Source organism: Oenanthe melanoleuca, chromosome 28 (genome assembly GCF_029582105.1).
Source record: "Oenanthe melanoleuca isolate GR-GAL-2019-014 chromosome 28, OMel1.0, whole genome shotgun sequence".
Classification (NCBI taxonomy): domain Eukaryota; kingdom Metazoa; phylum Chordata; class Aves; order Passeriformes; family Muscicapidae; genus Oenanthe; species Oenanthe melanoleuca.
This window is the reverse complement of record NC_079361.1, coordinates 1,649,727-1,666,292: the sequence shown is the minus strand read 5'-3', so window position 1 is coordinate 1,666,292 and position 16,566 is coordinate 1,649,727. Positions and strand designations below refer to the sequence as shown.

The following is a 16,566-nucleotide window of genomic DNA, read 5'->3' as shown; positions in this document are numbered from 1 at the left end:
TCCCAGCCCATAAGATATCCCATATCCCAAAAGGGACATTCATTCTGAACTGCTTGTGGGTGTGAATTCCCACATAACTCAGGCACCTCAGAACCCTCCAGCTGCCCACAACACTCCTGGGAATTCCACATTGGAATTCAGCCCCCAGCCAGCAGGAAGGGGAGGGAGGGGAAGGTGCAGCTCCCACTCCCTCTCCCTCCACCCAGCTCTGCTGTGAGCAGGAATTCCTGGTTACTGCAGGAGTAGAAGCTCAGTGCCATTGAGATTCCCAGCCTGGCTGCACTCCAAGGGTGCAGATACCAATCATTGTTTCACAGTGAGTAATTCAATGTACAGCAGTGCTGCACTGGGGCTGTGTGGAGTTTCCAATTATGTCCTTAATCCAACTGCCTTTGCCAATGTTGCTGTTACACATTTCCTACCAAAATAACTCCAGCAGAGCCTGAAGCCAGTTCTGAGAGAAAACTTCAGTTGGTAGTGTCTAAGAATAACCAGTTACACACTGGTTCACTACACCCTGGGCTGGCCTGAACTGCTGGGAACAAAAACATTCCTCTCACCTTTTTGTATCATAGTCAATTAAAACATAGTTTTCCATGGCAAGCTTGAGATCTGGGATTTCTTCACAGACCCACCTGGAAGGAGAGAAGAAATAATGAAAAGAGGAATTGGCAATTAAGTGTAATAAGGTCGTTTGTCTCCATTCTGGACTGCTTTACATGAAGAGGATACTGCAGCAGCCCTGGCAGCTCACAGTACTGTGAGGAATCAGGCAGACATCATGGGAAACTGCAACATTCACATTTGTACTGAATAAACAGCAAGATGCCTGCAGACACTGGCAGGAGCATAAAGCTTCAAAATGAGGTGATAAATGTATTCCACGTGTCTAAAAATACTCCAAGTCATGGCTGATGTTAAGCTAACATAAAATGCAGAAGTGCAGCATTTCCAAAGAATTCTGATTCTGCAGGAAGCTTTGACAAAGCTGAATGTGGAGAAGACATTTCCCACAGCAGCCCAAAAACCCTGTCACCAACCACTCAGTGCCTGGATGTTCTCCTCTGAGGAGTGTCTCAACTGCTCTTACACCTTACAAACCAAACCAAACCAGATTTTTAGAAGTTATTTTGATAAAAGACCCCTTTGATACTCTGCATTAACACAGCCCTGTGTGCTGTGGTCATCAGAAAGGAAAGCATGTGCCCACTCACAGTGCATCCAACAATGGCAGCTCACAGGAGAGAGCTTCACTTGTGGAATGGAGGAAGATTAACTCTCTTCAAAGGCAATTTAAATGCCACAGAAGCTTTGCACACACTTTCTTCCACAAATATCAAATTGGAAAGCACTGTCAGCATCAAAAAAAAACCCACATCACAGGATGAATTCCAATAGGAATTGCAGAATTTCTTCCTTGTGAACTTTGCTCCATTCTTTACTATTAAAATGGTGAAAAAAAATTACTAAAGATCCAACAGCTCTGTTCCTTCTGGCTGATTCACACATGGTTAATAACTGCACAGGCCAGTTGCAACCAGAACTTGCACATGTATGGCTGGCCCTCTTCTGGTATCTCCCATCTCCCCTAAAAGCACCAGGGCTCTCCCTGCAAACTTCTCACCCTGAAACCCCAGGAACAGGCAGCTTGATCCTTGTGTCCCTTCCAGCTTGGATATTCCATGATTCCAGTGCCTGATGAGATAAAGGCTTCCTTGCATTCCCTCACCCACCACTTGCACAACAGCACTGTGGGCACTTTGCACAAGGCAAAGGCAGCAGGAGAGTTTCTGACACTGAGCTCACTCCAGCCTTGCTTAAAGCACAGTTGTGAAACATTATTTGACCCGACTGCTCCCAAAGACAGCTTCCCTTTGCCTCCAGCACAGAAAGCAACACCTCCAGCCACCCCTCCAGGCCAGGCTCCCTCTGAGCCCTTGGAGAAGGGACCTTCTCCACACCCACAAGATCCCAAGGCACAGGATCTGATCCCCACCAGTCCAAACTGGCAGCACCAGTGACAGTGTTTTCTAAATAGGAAAGGAAACTCCTTAAGAGAAAAATATTCAGTTCCAGCCTCATTCCACACAGTCTCTGCCACCCCAGACCATGGGAAATGCTCTGATTCCATGTGAGTGATGTTAGCAAGCACTTGGCTCTCACACTCACCCTGGCAGCACACAAACCTCACTCCTGCCTTTTCCTTTGCCATGTGTGACCAAATTTTGAGCTCAGGTGGTTCTGCAGGTAAAACACCTCCTGCCTCACCTGTATCTGCAGCACCCAAGCATTAAAACCTGCTGCAAACACAGCCCCAAGCTGAGCCAAGGGCAGCCTGGAAGGATCTAAGGCAGTTAACAAGAACAGCTTTGTAATGGGGATAACTCATTCTCATCCCTCAGGTGTTTGGGGAATTCGTGTAGCATTTATTAAAAGTTGTTCTTTGGCAAGTCCCCTCCTAATCCTGCTGAAATAACAGCAAGTCACGTCCTGAGAGCTTGTGTTGGGAAATCCTCTGACTTCCTGCCCCTCACAGTTGTCTTTCACCTTTATCCTCCCATTTTCCCCACGCTGTTCCAACTCTATCAGCAGGATTAGGAGGAATGCTACAGGGAGATCATTGCCAAACAACCCAAATGCTGCAAGATCACAGCAACAGGGAAACAGAGAGGGTGGGCAGAGGAAAGATCAGGACATAACACATCAAGCCAAGGATGTTTCCTTAACCTTGTCTGTCCAAAGCTCAAATACAAACTGCCACAAGTATTAAAGCTGAACACCACCACTCATTTTTAACTCTGCTCAAAACAGAATGGAATATGGCAAGAAAAAAACAACATCTATTTGCCAGGGAGCTCTGTATTGCAGCAAATTCAGCCTAGAAAATAACTCAGAGCTGCTAAATGGTAACTGCTGCCCTCCTGCATGTCCTGACTCCAACCACCCCTTCCCAGAGCTGCAGAGAGGCACAGGAAGGGTCCCAGGCAGGCTGCACTGAGCACTTACCGAATTGTCTCAATAATTTCATGAGCAGCATCGTGGTGTTTGTCCTGAAATTAAACAAAAAAAAAAAAAAAGACACATCAGGTGCTGTTTGTCAGGAGTTACAGGAATCAGTGCTTTTAAGGATACAGGTGCCAAGCATACTGGGAAAGGAGTCTTTGAATTCCACCCCATTAAAGCCATCAAAATGAGCCCTCTGAGAAAAAAATAAGGCTGAAGCAAATATATTTTTCAAGTGTTTCTGACTGATATGAAGGAATTGTCATTCTACTTATTTCTTTGTCATTCCCTGCAGTCAGGGGCTGTGTGGCTGGGAATTATGTGACAGAAGCCTTTGGGGATTATTGGGATGCAGCAGGTCCTTGACTGCAGCTCCCAGGGAACAGCTGATTCCCTTGGCCCAGCATCTGGCACAGGCCCCCAGCTCCAGATGGGCAGTGAGAGCCTGGCCCAGGGAATGGCTTTCCAAAACCAAGCATCCAACAACAGTGGGAGAGGATGTCAGTGCAGGAAAAACACCTCAGGGCACACAGAAAAAGGCCTGGATATGCAGCCCTGCTGATGAACTGAAACCCAAAACACACCAAACCTTGAACAGCACACATCCACACCAGGTGAGACACTGAGATTTACTGATTGCATTTGGGAATTTATTCAGGAGCAACAGAAGCACAAGTGGGTTTAGCAAATTATTACAAATTCATGCTAAAAAGAGCCCTTGGAGCTGCATTTATATGCACCATTGTACAAAAAAAATTCTATTTTAGGGAAGCCACAGGAGTTCCTTACACACATTGATGTATCCAGCCTGTGAAGCCTTAGTTACCAGAGTCCATCTGCACAAAACTGGGGTTATATTTAGACATTTGTTTCTGCAAGTGGCTTTGACCTTTTAATTAGGAGTCTTGTATCCACAGCCCTCCCAGAAATACAAGTGCAAAAGCTCCCTCAAATCATTTCCCTTGTCTTGTGCTGCAGAAATGTCATTTCTGTGGAGTTACCAGGGAAAATTGTGTAGCAAAGGGCAGAGACAGGTAACAAAGCAGAGGGGGAAGGGAGGGAAAAGGGAAAAGGGAAAAGGGAAAAGGGAAAAGGGAAAAGGGAAAAGGAAAGGGAATGGGAAAGGGAAAAGAAAGGGAAAAGGAAAAGGGAAAAGGGAAAAGGGAAAAGGGAAAAGGGAAAAGGGAAAAGGGAAAAGGGAAAAGGGAAAAGGGAAAAGGGAAAAGGGAAAAGGGAAAAGGGAAAAGGGAAAAGGACAGGGATGGGGAAAAGGGAAAAGGGAAAAGGGAAAAAATAGAACTGATGGTTGATGACAGAAAATGGTTGGATTATTTCATTTTCAAGACATGGAATGACATGATCTGAGTCAAATGGAAGCATTTTCCATCAGTATCCCAGCTTTCCTATTTTCAGGAGGAAACATATTTTCCCTTGTATAACCAGTTCATGCACTTGGGATCAGCCAGGCCTGCAGAAGTTCTCCTTCCAAGCAATTTATACACAGCCCTTTCAATGCCTGCTTAAAAATCTCAGGACAGATAGGCAAGAATTTGAGGTCTGCCATCCTTCCAGTGCCTTAAAGGGGCTCCTAAACAGGAGGGAGAGAAAATTTTAATATGGGGATTTAGTGGGAATGGCTGCCACTGGCAGAGGGCAGGGCTGGATGGGATATTGGGCAGGAATTGTTCCCTGGGAGGGTGGGGAGCCCTGGCACAGGGTGCCCAGAGCAGCTGTGGCTGCCCCTGGATCCCTGGCAGTGTCCCAGGCCAGGCTGGACATTGGGGCTGGAGCAGCCTGGGACAGTGGGAGGTGGAACTAAATGATATTTAAGGTGCCTTCCAACCCAAACCAGCCTGGGATTCTGTACTAAAGCTATGAGAGAACACTGTCTTACCAGAAAAAAACCTCTTCTTTTCAGATTACATAAAATTAACCCCAAATCTAGAAGTCACATGGAAACCAAGCCAAAAAAACCAAATCATTCCAATTACAACATGGAGAAGGAAAAACAGCCAACACCAGTAGCCAGGACACTTGGGATGGAACACACAGAGCCTGGAGCTGAGCACTGCCTTGGCCACATTTCACAACTTGCTGCTGCCACAGCAGCACCCCAAACATCACAGAACAGATCTGAGGCTGTGTTTCCCCAGTCTCCTGGCCTGGGACAGCCCAAACCCTACAGAAAACAGCAGCACCCATAATCCAGCCTCCCAGGAATGTCAGGTAATTCTTCTGATAAATCTTGGCCTAGAAACCAGGGGAGCAACTGAACTAAAACCTGCTCCTGCCTCTCAGTGCACAAATAAAAGAGTGTGCTCTCTTTTCTGTGTGCACTGAAAGGAGGGCACAAGAAGGGAGGAGAATTTCTCTTTCTTCTCATTTCTTATCTGCCAAGTGTAAGAATAACCCAGGATAGCAGCTCATCCATAAACATCCCCCAAAAATGTTCACATTTCACTCCATGCAGAATCACCCCAGCAGAGCCCCCCTGGGCTGATCCAGCTCTCCCAGTAAACTGTGTTCCTGCAGAGTCAGAATTTGTTTTATCAACATAAGCACATTATACCAGAAAAGTGAATTCAGGCTCACTCTGGCATAACCATTTCCTGGGAGGAAGTTCTACTCCCCACTGCTGGGGATGGACACTTGCAGTGTGAGCAGAGCATGTGAGAGACCCCTTGTCCTACAGGTCTTCATGGAAACACCCCATGAGTGACAAAAATTGTATAATTAACACATTCTTCTGTCTTGGTTTAAAAAGTTTATAAATCTATCTAAAAATAGTAATAATAAATTCACAATTCACAACTACAGATCAGCCAATTTAAGTGACTTTGCACAACCTCACGTGGAAACTCCAGGCAGAAGGAACCTTTGAGCTTAGTTTGTGACATTATCTAGGAATAAAGAAATCTAAACCAGGTCCACATCTACTGCTGCTGAAACACTTCCCAAGTTCACTTCACTCTCTAACAGACTTTGGTTGAGCAGAGAAGTTCCCAAGGTCTCAAACAAGACTTGAAAAAAAAAATTCACTAGGAACTCTTGCATTTCTTTAAAGCAGAGCTGGCTGTGGAAAATTGAGGGAAGGGGGGAAACCTATCTGAAGGGAATACAGAGCAGCTTCCCTTTTCTTAGAGAAACTTCCAGCCCCACTTCATCATTATGGTTGTATGATTTAATCAGAAAAGACATTGAACAGCAACAGGCATCACATCTGTGGTCAGGCAACTGGTTATGGCACTGACAGGGAGCCTGAGGCAACCAAAAGGCAAAGGGAACAGAAATCCCCCAAATCCTGACCCTATTCCAGCCTCTGCTATTGGCATTTCAAACTCCCCAAATCCTGACCCTGCTCCAAATTCTGCCATCAGCCCTCCAAACCCCACCAAATCCTGACTCTGTTCCAACCTGTTATTGGCCTTCCAAACTCCCCAAATCCTGACCCTGTTCCAAATTCTGCCATCAGCCCTCCAAACCCCACCAAATCACAACTCTGTTCCAGCTTTTGTTACTGACATTTCAAACTCCTCAAATCCTGTCTCTGCTCCAGCTTCTGCCATGGGCCTTCTAAACTCCCCAAACCCCTGCTCCAACTTCTGCCATCAGCATCTCACCCCCCTCCACCCAAATCCTGCCCCTGCTCCAGCCTCTGCCATCAGCCTTCCAAATCCCACCAAATCCCTAACCCTGCTCCAGCCTCCGCCATCAGCATCCCAAACAGATGCACTGCTCCAGGTCAGACACAGAGCTCAGAGCAGCAGCTTTAACTCCTCTGGATCCCCAGGGGATGAACACTGAATCCAGCAGCTTAGGAGGACTGATGGTGATTGCTGACAGCTCTGCTGCAGCACCAGCAGCCTCATCAACCTTACCCTGCTCAGCCACCAGCCAGCCCTGCACCCCCAAAGGTGGCCTGCAGCTTCTCCAACTCAGCCATGGCTCTGAGTTTGGGGTTTTGGGCTCAGTTCAGCTGTTTTATATTATTTTTCCCAGCTGCAGTGCCCATGACTCAGGTTGCAAGCAGGTTGTGCTCGTGTGTCGTGCTGGACTCTGACACCCACAGGGCTTGGCAGTGGAACCTCCTGGGGAAGAGCCTCCCACAGACTCCATCAACCCTGGAATCCTGCGTGCTGCAGCCTTTTGGCTGAGGCTCAAGCAGCCTCTGTGCTCTGTTCCCAGTCACGAGATGAGATGAGATGAGATGAGATGATGCCACCACGGTGCTCCCTGTCACAAAGAGCAGCTCCATTCACCCTCCCCTGCTCCAGGCTGCTCTCCCTCCCTCCCTCCTCCCTGCTCTGGAGGGGAAGGAGCACACTACGTGCTGCTCCTGGCCTGGATGTACTTTCCAATGTTCCTGAATTTCTGTCGTTTGAGAGGCCCTTGGAATCTTCTGAGCCACATAAATGGAAGCTTTTCACAACCACCCTTATCTTTTTAATGTGGAAAGTATTTAAAGAGTTGCAGTAATTATTGAGGCTGCCCAAAGCTCTTCACAACAAGTTTTAAACAAACCAAGCTCAAACATACATTGAGTTGTTACAGCCAACCCTCTCCAGCTGAACTTTTCACAGAGTTCTGGTCTTCGACCTGAATTTTAAATTGAAACATGAGTTCCCAGAGAAAGTTCAATAGTTTTTGCCAAGATATTTCATTGGAAAAAATAACAGAAAGAAAGCAGACACTTTCTCAAAAGTCTCTTCAAAGAGCATCCAACATTCTGTGGAACACAGTGGAGCAGTTTCAGCCAGCAGGAATGAACAGCTTCACACTTCCAATTCCTACAGCAGGTTTCTCCATCCACGTGTTCCTACAACTGAGCACAGGAGTTTGGAGCCAGGAACCCCCAGTGCTGTAACTGAGCACACCAGTGCTGCCAGCACACAAAGCTCCTGCCCCACACACCCAGCTGAGTCCTCCTACAGACACCAACTCCTGCCACCCTCCAGGCCATGGGGGTTGGACCACAGAGCAAATTTTAAGAGTTCAATCTTCCCCTTTATCTCCTCATTAAAAAAGACCTTTTGTATTTTGCAGATATGGGAAGCTCTAATATGTGATTTGAAAGCCAAATAAGACAGTGCCCAAAAGCTTTTTCCAAATATGTATATTGAAGCAACCATCACCCTTTTCTATAATCACATCCTTTGTTTGTTAACTCAAATTTAAAAACCACCAATATGCCCAGAACTCAGGGTGCTGGGCACTGCCCAGGCTCCCCAGGGAATGGTCCCCAAAGCTGCCAGAGCTGCAGGAGCGTTTGGACAGCGCTCTCAGGGATGCTCAGGGTGGGGCTGTTGGGGGCTGGGCAGGGCCAGGGGCTGCACTGATCATCCATGAGGGATCCAGCTCAGGATATTCCAGGACCCAGCAGCACTCACAGCTCCTCCTCTGCCAGCAGGGTGAGAAAACTGAAGCAGCCCCAATAACACATTGTCCACACAGAGCACAGTGTGCAGGACATGATCAGCACCAGCCACAGCTCAGTTATCTGCACAACTTTGCTCCACAAAGCACCAAACTCCTACTAAAAACAGCCAAATCAGGCAATTCCACAGAACCCTCTACTAGAGCAAGGTAAGGTGTAAATTAGAGTTTGCAACATTTTTGCTACAAGCTGGCTGTTGGAAAGGTTTGTAATTCCCCCAGAAAACAAATTCTCCTCCTCCAGGTGTGGGCTGCTTTGGTTACATCAAATTTTCAAACTAACATCCCTTAGGATACTTAAATGGCAAGATTTTGATTCAATTCTGTGTTCCAGTACCACATCCCAGACTCCTGGGTGTGTTTGTATAGAACAGGTAACCACCAGTGCAACAATCCCCAGTCTAAAGTGAATCTATAACCTAAAGCAACAGTTTTAAACGTTCTGGTTTCCACCCCCAAGCACAAAGAACTTGTTCAGTTAAATTGGACAGCCAGCACTGCCTGAAGCAAGAAATACCCCCCCAGTACCTTTCCAAATTTATATTTTTTTTTTTTATTTGGGTTCTTCTTATGAAACTGTGCTTAGCCTTGGGGTAAGCCTAAACTGGGGCTTGAGGGTGAACATCATAGTTTTCTAAATTTTATTTCCCCACATGCCAAGTTACTCCTCATCTGGACTGGACAGGGCTTGGAGCACCCAGGACAGTGGAAGGTGTCCCTGCCCATGGCAGGGATGGGACTGGATGGGCTTTAAGGTCCCTTCCAACCCAACTCTGGGATTCCATGAGTCTCTGCAAGTAGGATCTTTGTGAGATCTGGCCATCCACACAGCACAGGCAATGAAAAGGTAAAAAGCCTGCAGACCTGAGCAGTGAACAAATGGTCTGAAAATCTGGATAAGTTCTTTAAAAAAAAAAAAAAAAAAAAAAAAAAAGTCAACACTGCTTAGGCTCCCTCAATCTTTCACTGTCCCAGAACCACACAGAGACTTTTATGACCCTTATGTCCTCTTCATAGGCAGGAGCATTTCTGGGTATAGCTTTGGCTGCCCAGACTTTACTGTCTCACACCAAAGCAAACCTTGCCCTTTCAGAGCCAGTTCTGACTCACTAGACCACACTTCCTCCCTTAAAACCAGGCCAGGTGACCCAAGCAGCTCTTCAGAAATGTGAAAAGCAGCTGTGGTCAAGCAGGGGCAGAGCAGGAGGGACAGATCTCCTACAGCTTTCTCCTGCCCACCAGATGTGTGAAAACCAAAGCTGAAACGAGCCAGTTACAAATAAATCAATGGCAACACTTGTGTACCTTTTAATGACCCTGTCTGGATACACTTCCAGCACTCCAATGTAAAACCAGCTCCTCCCAAATCCTGAACACTGACCCCACTCATGGATTAACAGAAGTCATTTGGATTTGCCAAATTCTGATCTCCACACGACCCATTTAACTTGCAAAACAAAAGAGGTCAGTCCCACCAGCCCCTGGGTTTAAACAACAGCTTGGTTGCCTGCAGTGGCAGCTCTCTCTCCCCAGGCAGCAGTCCATAAATCCAAAGGAGAGGATGTTACAGCTGCAGACAAGATGGTTAGCAGAGATCAAAAAGATGGATTAGGAAAAGCCAATCAATCTTGCAGAAGGCTGGTGGGACAAGTGCCTCTTTCAAGCCCCTCACTTCCCTCCATCTGGGGAGGATGATAAGGGTTTCTCTGGACACCAGGAAAGGCAACTCGAGGCACAGCAGCTGCAGCTTCCCTGGGAGCCAGGAAAGAGCCAGCATCCTGCATGGCACACAGATGGATGCCCTCCCAAACCAGGGATTTCAGCCCATCAGAAGTTCGTGTTCCACCTCCCACAGGGTTTCATTTCACTTAACCCACCTAGAGACCCACCAGCACAGTCCTGCCAGAGCACATCCTTGGCCAACACACCTGAGCACAGGGTCACAAGTCTGTGAAAAGCCAAAGCACTTCCAGCCACTGCAGCAGCCAGGAGCTGCTCAATGCAGGGAAGATCCCAGGCTCCATGTCCTGCCAGCTCTGCCTTCCACCACTCTGCATTTTCAGGTGTTTGCCTTGTGCTCCAGTACCAGTCAAACCTTGAGTTAGGGAAAGGGAAAGCCTGCTCCTTGCAGTATTCCATACTGGAGAGCAAGACTCGGTTTAACATTACCAGATCTTATCCCAAATCAAGTTGGGCCATTTTAACTTCCATGGCAACAGCCACAGCACAATTTTTCTTACCAAGAGAGGCAAGGATCAAAACTCTCCTCTGAACCAACCAATTACTGTCATTCCCTTAATCAGGAAAGCACAGGGAATTTCACAAGAATACATTTTTATTAGAATGTATAAAAAGAGATCTCCTGAAGAGAACAACTTGTATCCATGTTTTTCCTCCCGGTTCCAGGGAAGAAAGGACAAGGCAAGGAAGAGCTCCCAAGACTGCATTTGGAAGCCCATCTCCCACACAGCAGGAGGCTTACAAGCCTGAGGTAGTTTCAACAGTTTCTAAGTTACTGTCACACAAAACCAGATGGAAAACATGGTGGTCACTATGGACTCCTTGATGACTACATAAGGACATTTAAATAAAAAGAAAAGGTTGGCCCAGGATCCAAAATAAACTAACAAAGGAAACAGGCATTGGGAAAGAAGATTCAAACTGCTCTGGATAATCATTCAGCATGGTTGCAACAGGGATTGCACTTTCACTGCCACTACTCCAACCACAGTAACAGTTCTGCCTTTCCACACAGCAATCCCAACTGTTGCTCCAGACACTGCACACATGCAGGAGGGAATGGTTCCCCTGGTACTGCAGGAGGGGCTGGGGCAATCCACTCACATGCAGTCAGCCTGCAGGAGTGTTGGAGCCACACAGGGCAGCCACAGCAGGATGAGCTTCCTCAGCATGAGCCACACAAAAGAAATAATTCCACTATGCAAAAAAAAAAACAGCTTAAAATAATGCTTATGTTAGAATACATAACATAATGTATTCTAACATTAACAGAATACATAGGGGGATGCAGTGATTTTGGTAGAACTGTAATTCACTGGTGTGACCTCCTGCCCTCCCAGGTGAGTTTTGGGCAGTGACACACCCTGCCCACAGCTGGGCAGATGCTGTGGTGATCCCATGTGCATGCTCCCCAGAACAAGCACAAGAAGCCAGCACTGCTTGTTCTGGGACAGAGGGAACTGCTGGGCTTTCACCCCCTGGAGCAGGGGAAGGCAGCCCTGCCACCATGTCACAGACAGTTTAACCCCACCCAGCCACCTGCCCTGCCACCACTTCCCCAAAAGTCACCTCCTGCTCTGGGCCAGCAGTGCCTGTGCTCACACACAGCAAAGGCAGGGGAGGCCTAAACTAAAACTAAACCTTTGGGGGGTTTTGCCTCAGTTCCCTTTCAACCAAGCAGCTCACAAACACTGAGAGCAGTTCAGGCACAAGGGAACAGAGATGACAAGTCATTCCTACCTGCAGATGTGCCAGCTGCAAACCTGCTCCTCCCCAGGAGCCACAGCCTGTGCTAGCAGGGAAATGCCCCACTGGTGCAGGTACAGGGGAGCACAGGACACCCCTGATCACCCACACTGCCAGGAACAAACACAGAACCAGGGAACAAAGGAACACACAGTCCCAAAACTGCTGGTGCTGAAAGCAGCCACCATCTCCTGCTCCAGCCCAGGGTTTTCCCCCACCCTCAGTGGGAGCTGGAGGAAGCTCAGGGTACAGCCTGAGCCCCATCTCCTGCAGGGAAAACTGGTGAGACAACAGCTTAAATAACCACTTCATGTTCTGTAAAGATAACTCAGTCTTGGACAGCTCAGAAATCCTGCTCCTAATTAACACACATAAATATTCCATATAATAGAAATTAGCAATAAAACCTTGTGCTCTTTCTGAAGCCCAGTGGGTGTGGAGTTTTGTTGGGTACAAAAACAAAACAAAACAAAGAATACATATGGATTTTCCTTTATAAGCTTCAACTTGTGGAGCAGAAGACATCAACTTCCAGCCACCAATCATTTCCACAAGCTTTTACTTTAAAGACTTATAAATGACCCTACAATATTACATTGCATTCTTGACAGATTGCAGAATTTCAAATGACTGTTTGCTGTAATGAGCAGGGATGGGAGCCAAGGTAAGATCCACAAAGACTCCAAACCCAGGTCCAGAGGCCACCCTGAGCCAGGTCTTGTTGCCAACAGATGTGGGAAGCCCAGTGGGAATTCAGCTGAGGAGTGAACAAGAAGCCTCAAAAGCTCACAGTTGTAGGAATTTAAGAAGTGTCAAATATTAATAATATTGCTGAGCTCCAAGAAGTAGATGACACATTAATGCCAAAACATCAGGAAAGTGCCCTTCACAGTACACAGAAAATAACAAGTACTATTAAAACCCACCAATTTTTACTAAGAAACTTAATTCGGAACTTTCTGTAGCATTTGGTTCAGAAAAGTTTTCCAATGCTTCATTTATCTGTCCTTAGTAGTTCCTTAGATTTTTCACCCAACACTACAAAGTTCTCTCAGTGTAAATTTTTAGAAACCTCTCATTCACTCGTGAAATGAAACAAACCAAAATACTCTCAACAGGAACTTTTTCGTTATTCACAGATCTGCTCCTATCTATGAAACCATCATTTCCTGCTGTAAAATATACTCACCCTCTTCCTTTGCTCTAAAAATAGTCCCTACTTGATTTGATAGCTCTAGCAGCATGTGGCCAACTTTTCTATTCAGTTTTATTTCTTGTTCTTCTTCAGAGTTAGTTTTGTCTTTAATAATTACCATGAAAGTAAATATGTTCACAATTCCTAACATGAACATTTCCTCCTTCTGTGGATCCTTCTGTTAGGAAGGAGAAAACAATTGAAGCAAAAATACGTTGAGACACTTTATGATTATCAGTCTGTGATAAAAGACATTGCAAGGGACAAAAAAAATTCACCCCACAGTTGGTCCTTGTGTTGACCATTACAGTGCAAAACTTTAATCAGACAGTTAAAGGTTAACTCAAAGCAGGAAGAAAAAAAAAGCAAGTAAATGAGAAAGGGGGAAAAGAAGGAAGGAAGAGTACAAAAGTAGACATATGGATGTCTGGGGAGAAGGGTGATTAAATCCCTCATAAATCTCACATACCAAGAGGTAAGATATTTTGCCTAAATTCCCAGAGGCAACACAATTCAGTCCCGTATCTGGGACTTGAAAGGATGATCATCTCCATATATAATAAGGCTGCCAGGAAGGACAAGAGCTGGAGCTGCATGTGGGGGCATGGATTTCCCTTGGCACACTGAAAGCTTCCAGTGCTCTGTCCAACTGGAGCTGATGGGTGAATTTTTAGGTAGATAAATTTGAATTGCCTGAGCTGGAACTCTGGCTGGGACAAGAACATTAATCCTCACTCCTCTGCTGATGAATGAAAGGGGGAAAACAAGCAATCTTGGACAGCTACTCTGCCTTTCAACAGTTGCCTTTCAGATCAATCAGTTATATAAAAAAATAAATACTAGTGTGGTCTTAAGATGCGAGGCAAGAGACCAACTTTCACTTTTCAAACTGGGGGGGAAAATGTCTGTTAAGTGAACTCATGATTTATCTTGTATCTACCGGGTCAGAGCTTGGAACAAAAGGAGTTTGAGAACTGAACAAGCACCGATTGTCACTCGGGGCAAGTTCTACTTCAAAGGGTAAAGCCCAGAAGGAAACTGCTCTTGTGTGCTGCCCACGTGCTGCACAATTAACGCTGTAGGGCTCTTCTGCCCCCCAAGAGCACATCCAGAGTCCCTGTGGCACCGGGGAAAGGGCAGAAAAAGTGATGCAATTGTGCCAACTGTGTGATCTGCTGGGCAGCAGAGAATCTCAAGCGCTTGTGAAATGACTGAGTCAATATTTCCCAGTCTCACGCTGCTCGCTCTCCCCACTCCAGGTGTTTTCACAACTGGGAAGGGCAGGCAGAGAGAGAGAGGTGCTGAGAAATCGGAACTGTGCTCAAGTGTTCAAACCTTTCCTTCGCTAGACAAGCTTTTCGAAGTGATTAGTCATCCCCACAAGCATTTCCCAACAAGCTGCATCAACAGCAACGGGGAAAACCCGCGGACTCAGCCACGGCTGCCGAATTTCTGGGCTATTACTCAGGGGGTGAGGAGGTTTTTGCCTGGCAAAGGCAGCAACAGTTTCCTCCTCCTCTGCCGCCTCGGCAGGGCCGGCTGCCCCGGGCAGGCCCTGACTCACATTTCACACAGCAGGGCGGGGGGGCCGCCGCTGAAAACACTGCAACATTTCTTTCCAGCCCAGATATTTCCAGCGATCCCGTTCCCAGAGCCGCCCCACACACAGCTCCCGAGGGCAGGCAGGACCGGGAGGGCTTCACCTTCCCCCTCCAGCACAGGCTGATCCCAGGGAAGGCGCAGGAGCACGAGAAAAACGTGTTTTCCATCAGCTCATCCCCAGGAGTGCACTGGGGTATGGAATGGGATGGGATGGACCCGTGGCAGAGGGCAGGATGCACAGGACCACCCTCAGCAGCAGGGCAGCTCTAGCCCCGAGGGAACAATTTAGCTCTTCTTTCGGTCCTTCTCAAATTCACCCACAGCACCATTCTATGGCACTGAGTGCTCCCACACCTGCCTGGGAAGTCAAAGCCAGGCATCACAGAAACTCTACCCAGAAAAGCTGAGTGACATGCACGAAAAAAAGAGGATTAAATTCTCAAGCAAGGTCTGCTATTCATCTCCACTGTTGATCTTTAATTTCAAAGGTGACAATCCCCGCTGGGCTGTGATTTTCATTAACACTCCCTGCCCTTGAGGTCTCCCTGCACAGCACATTCCTTTGGTGAAAGAACGGTATCAGCTGGATCACAACAGTAGGGAGGGGAAAAAAAATCCAAAACCCACACTCTGCACCCTCCCACCTGTACAAAATCTAGTAAGAAGCAGCTTGTATCCCATTACTCCCAGTAGCAGCCACAAACACACCTCCAGGTGTAGGGCGATGCTCTGACAACATTCAATTAGAAAATGAGAATTTTCTTGCCATCACAGCTGAGTGGAATGTCAGCAGTAACAATGAGGAACATAAACAAATTAATTATTCAAGCCAGACTTCCCATCACAGGTGCTAATTTGGAGGTTTAAGCTCCAGCAGCTCAGGGCAGAGGCACCTTACCCAGGTACTATGTGCACAGTGGCACAACCAGGACTGTCCCATCCTGGGACAGAGTCAAAGGCTGGAAGAAGGCAAAAAAATTGGTACATGAAAAATAATGGTATTACCATATGGTAACCAGGGCAGAAGAAAAATTCCTGGCTGTGAGGGTGGTGAGACCCTGGCACAGGCTGCCCAGAGCAGCTGTGGTTGCTGCATCCCTGGAAGTGTCCAAAGCCAGCTTGGGCAGGGCTCAGAGCAGCCTGGAATAGGGGGAGGAACAAGGTGGGCTTTAAGGACTCTTCCAAGCCAAACCATCCCATGATTCTCAGAGTACCCTACTGGGATCCCCAGGGGCTACAGGAGGAGTTCCCAGGTGCTGTCACACCTCAGCCCCCCTGCCCTTGCAAGTCAAACAGGGAGAGAACACAACCCACAACAACCTGATGCACACTGACACTTGCAGCCACCTTCCATGGGAATGTCACCCTGCAGGGAACAGAGCACAACAGGCAGGTGTCTCATCCTGAAAATGGAAAGGACTTGCACCCTACTGACCATGACAGGCAGCAAGTCACCTGCCCAAGGGCCAAGAACAAGCAGCCTGTCCCCCAGCACCTGGCTGTGCCTCCTGTCCCCACTCACACTGACACTGATCACTCTGGCAGCCCCAGCAGTGCAGGCCTCAAGAAGAGCCAATGAATGAAGCAGTGTCCTGTCTCTGACAGACTGCAAACAGGCTTTTCCACATTTACCAACTCTGGGCTGCAATAGGGTGCAGTCCAGCAAACATCGATTTTGGGGCAATTATCAGCTCCAGCAACTCTGAACCTCCTGCTGCTCAGCCCTCTGTGCAAGCAATCCCTCTCTGGTGCCACAGATATATCAGCAGAACCCTGCCAGACCAGACTCTAGAGCTGATCCACCCCACAACACCCCTTTCTCCCTCCAGCACACACAACAGCTTGTG

At 47.3% G+C, this 16,566-nt stretch overlaps 1 protein-coding gene across 11 annotated transcripts in view; it reads right to left on the bottom strand.

The window, feature by feature from the left end:
* DOT1L (DOT1 like histone lysine methyltransferase) overlaps positions 1-16,566 on the bottom strand; it is a 72,219-nt gene that overhangs the window by 51,950 nt on the left and 3,703 nt on the right. For all 11 annotated transcript variants that reach the window (XM_056512843.1, XM_056512834.1, XM_056512836.1 and 8 more), the window contains exons 2-3: positions 3,007-3,050; positions 561-635 (exon numbers count right to left, since the gene is read on the bottom strand). In XM_056512843.1, the coding sequence (XP_056368818.1) occupies positions 561-635; positions 3,007-3,050 (119 nt within the window). The remainder of the gene's footprint in view (positions 1-560; positions 636-3,006; positions 3,051-16,566) is intronic.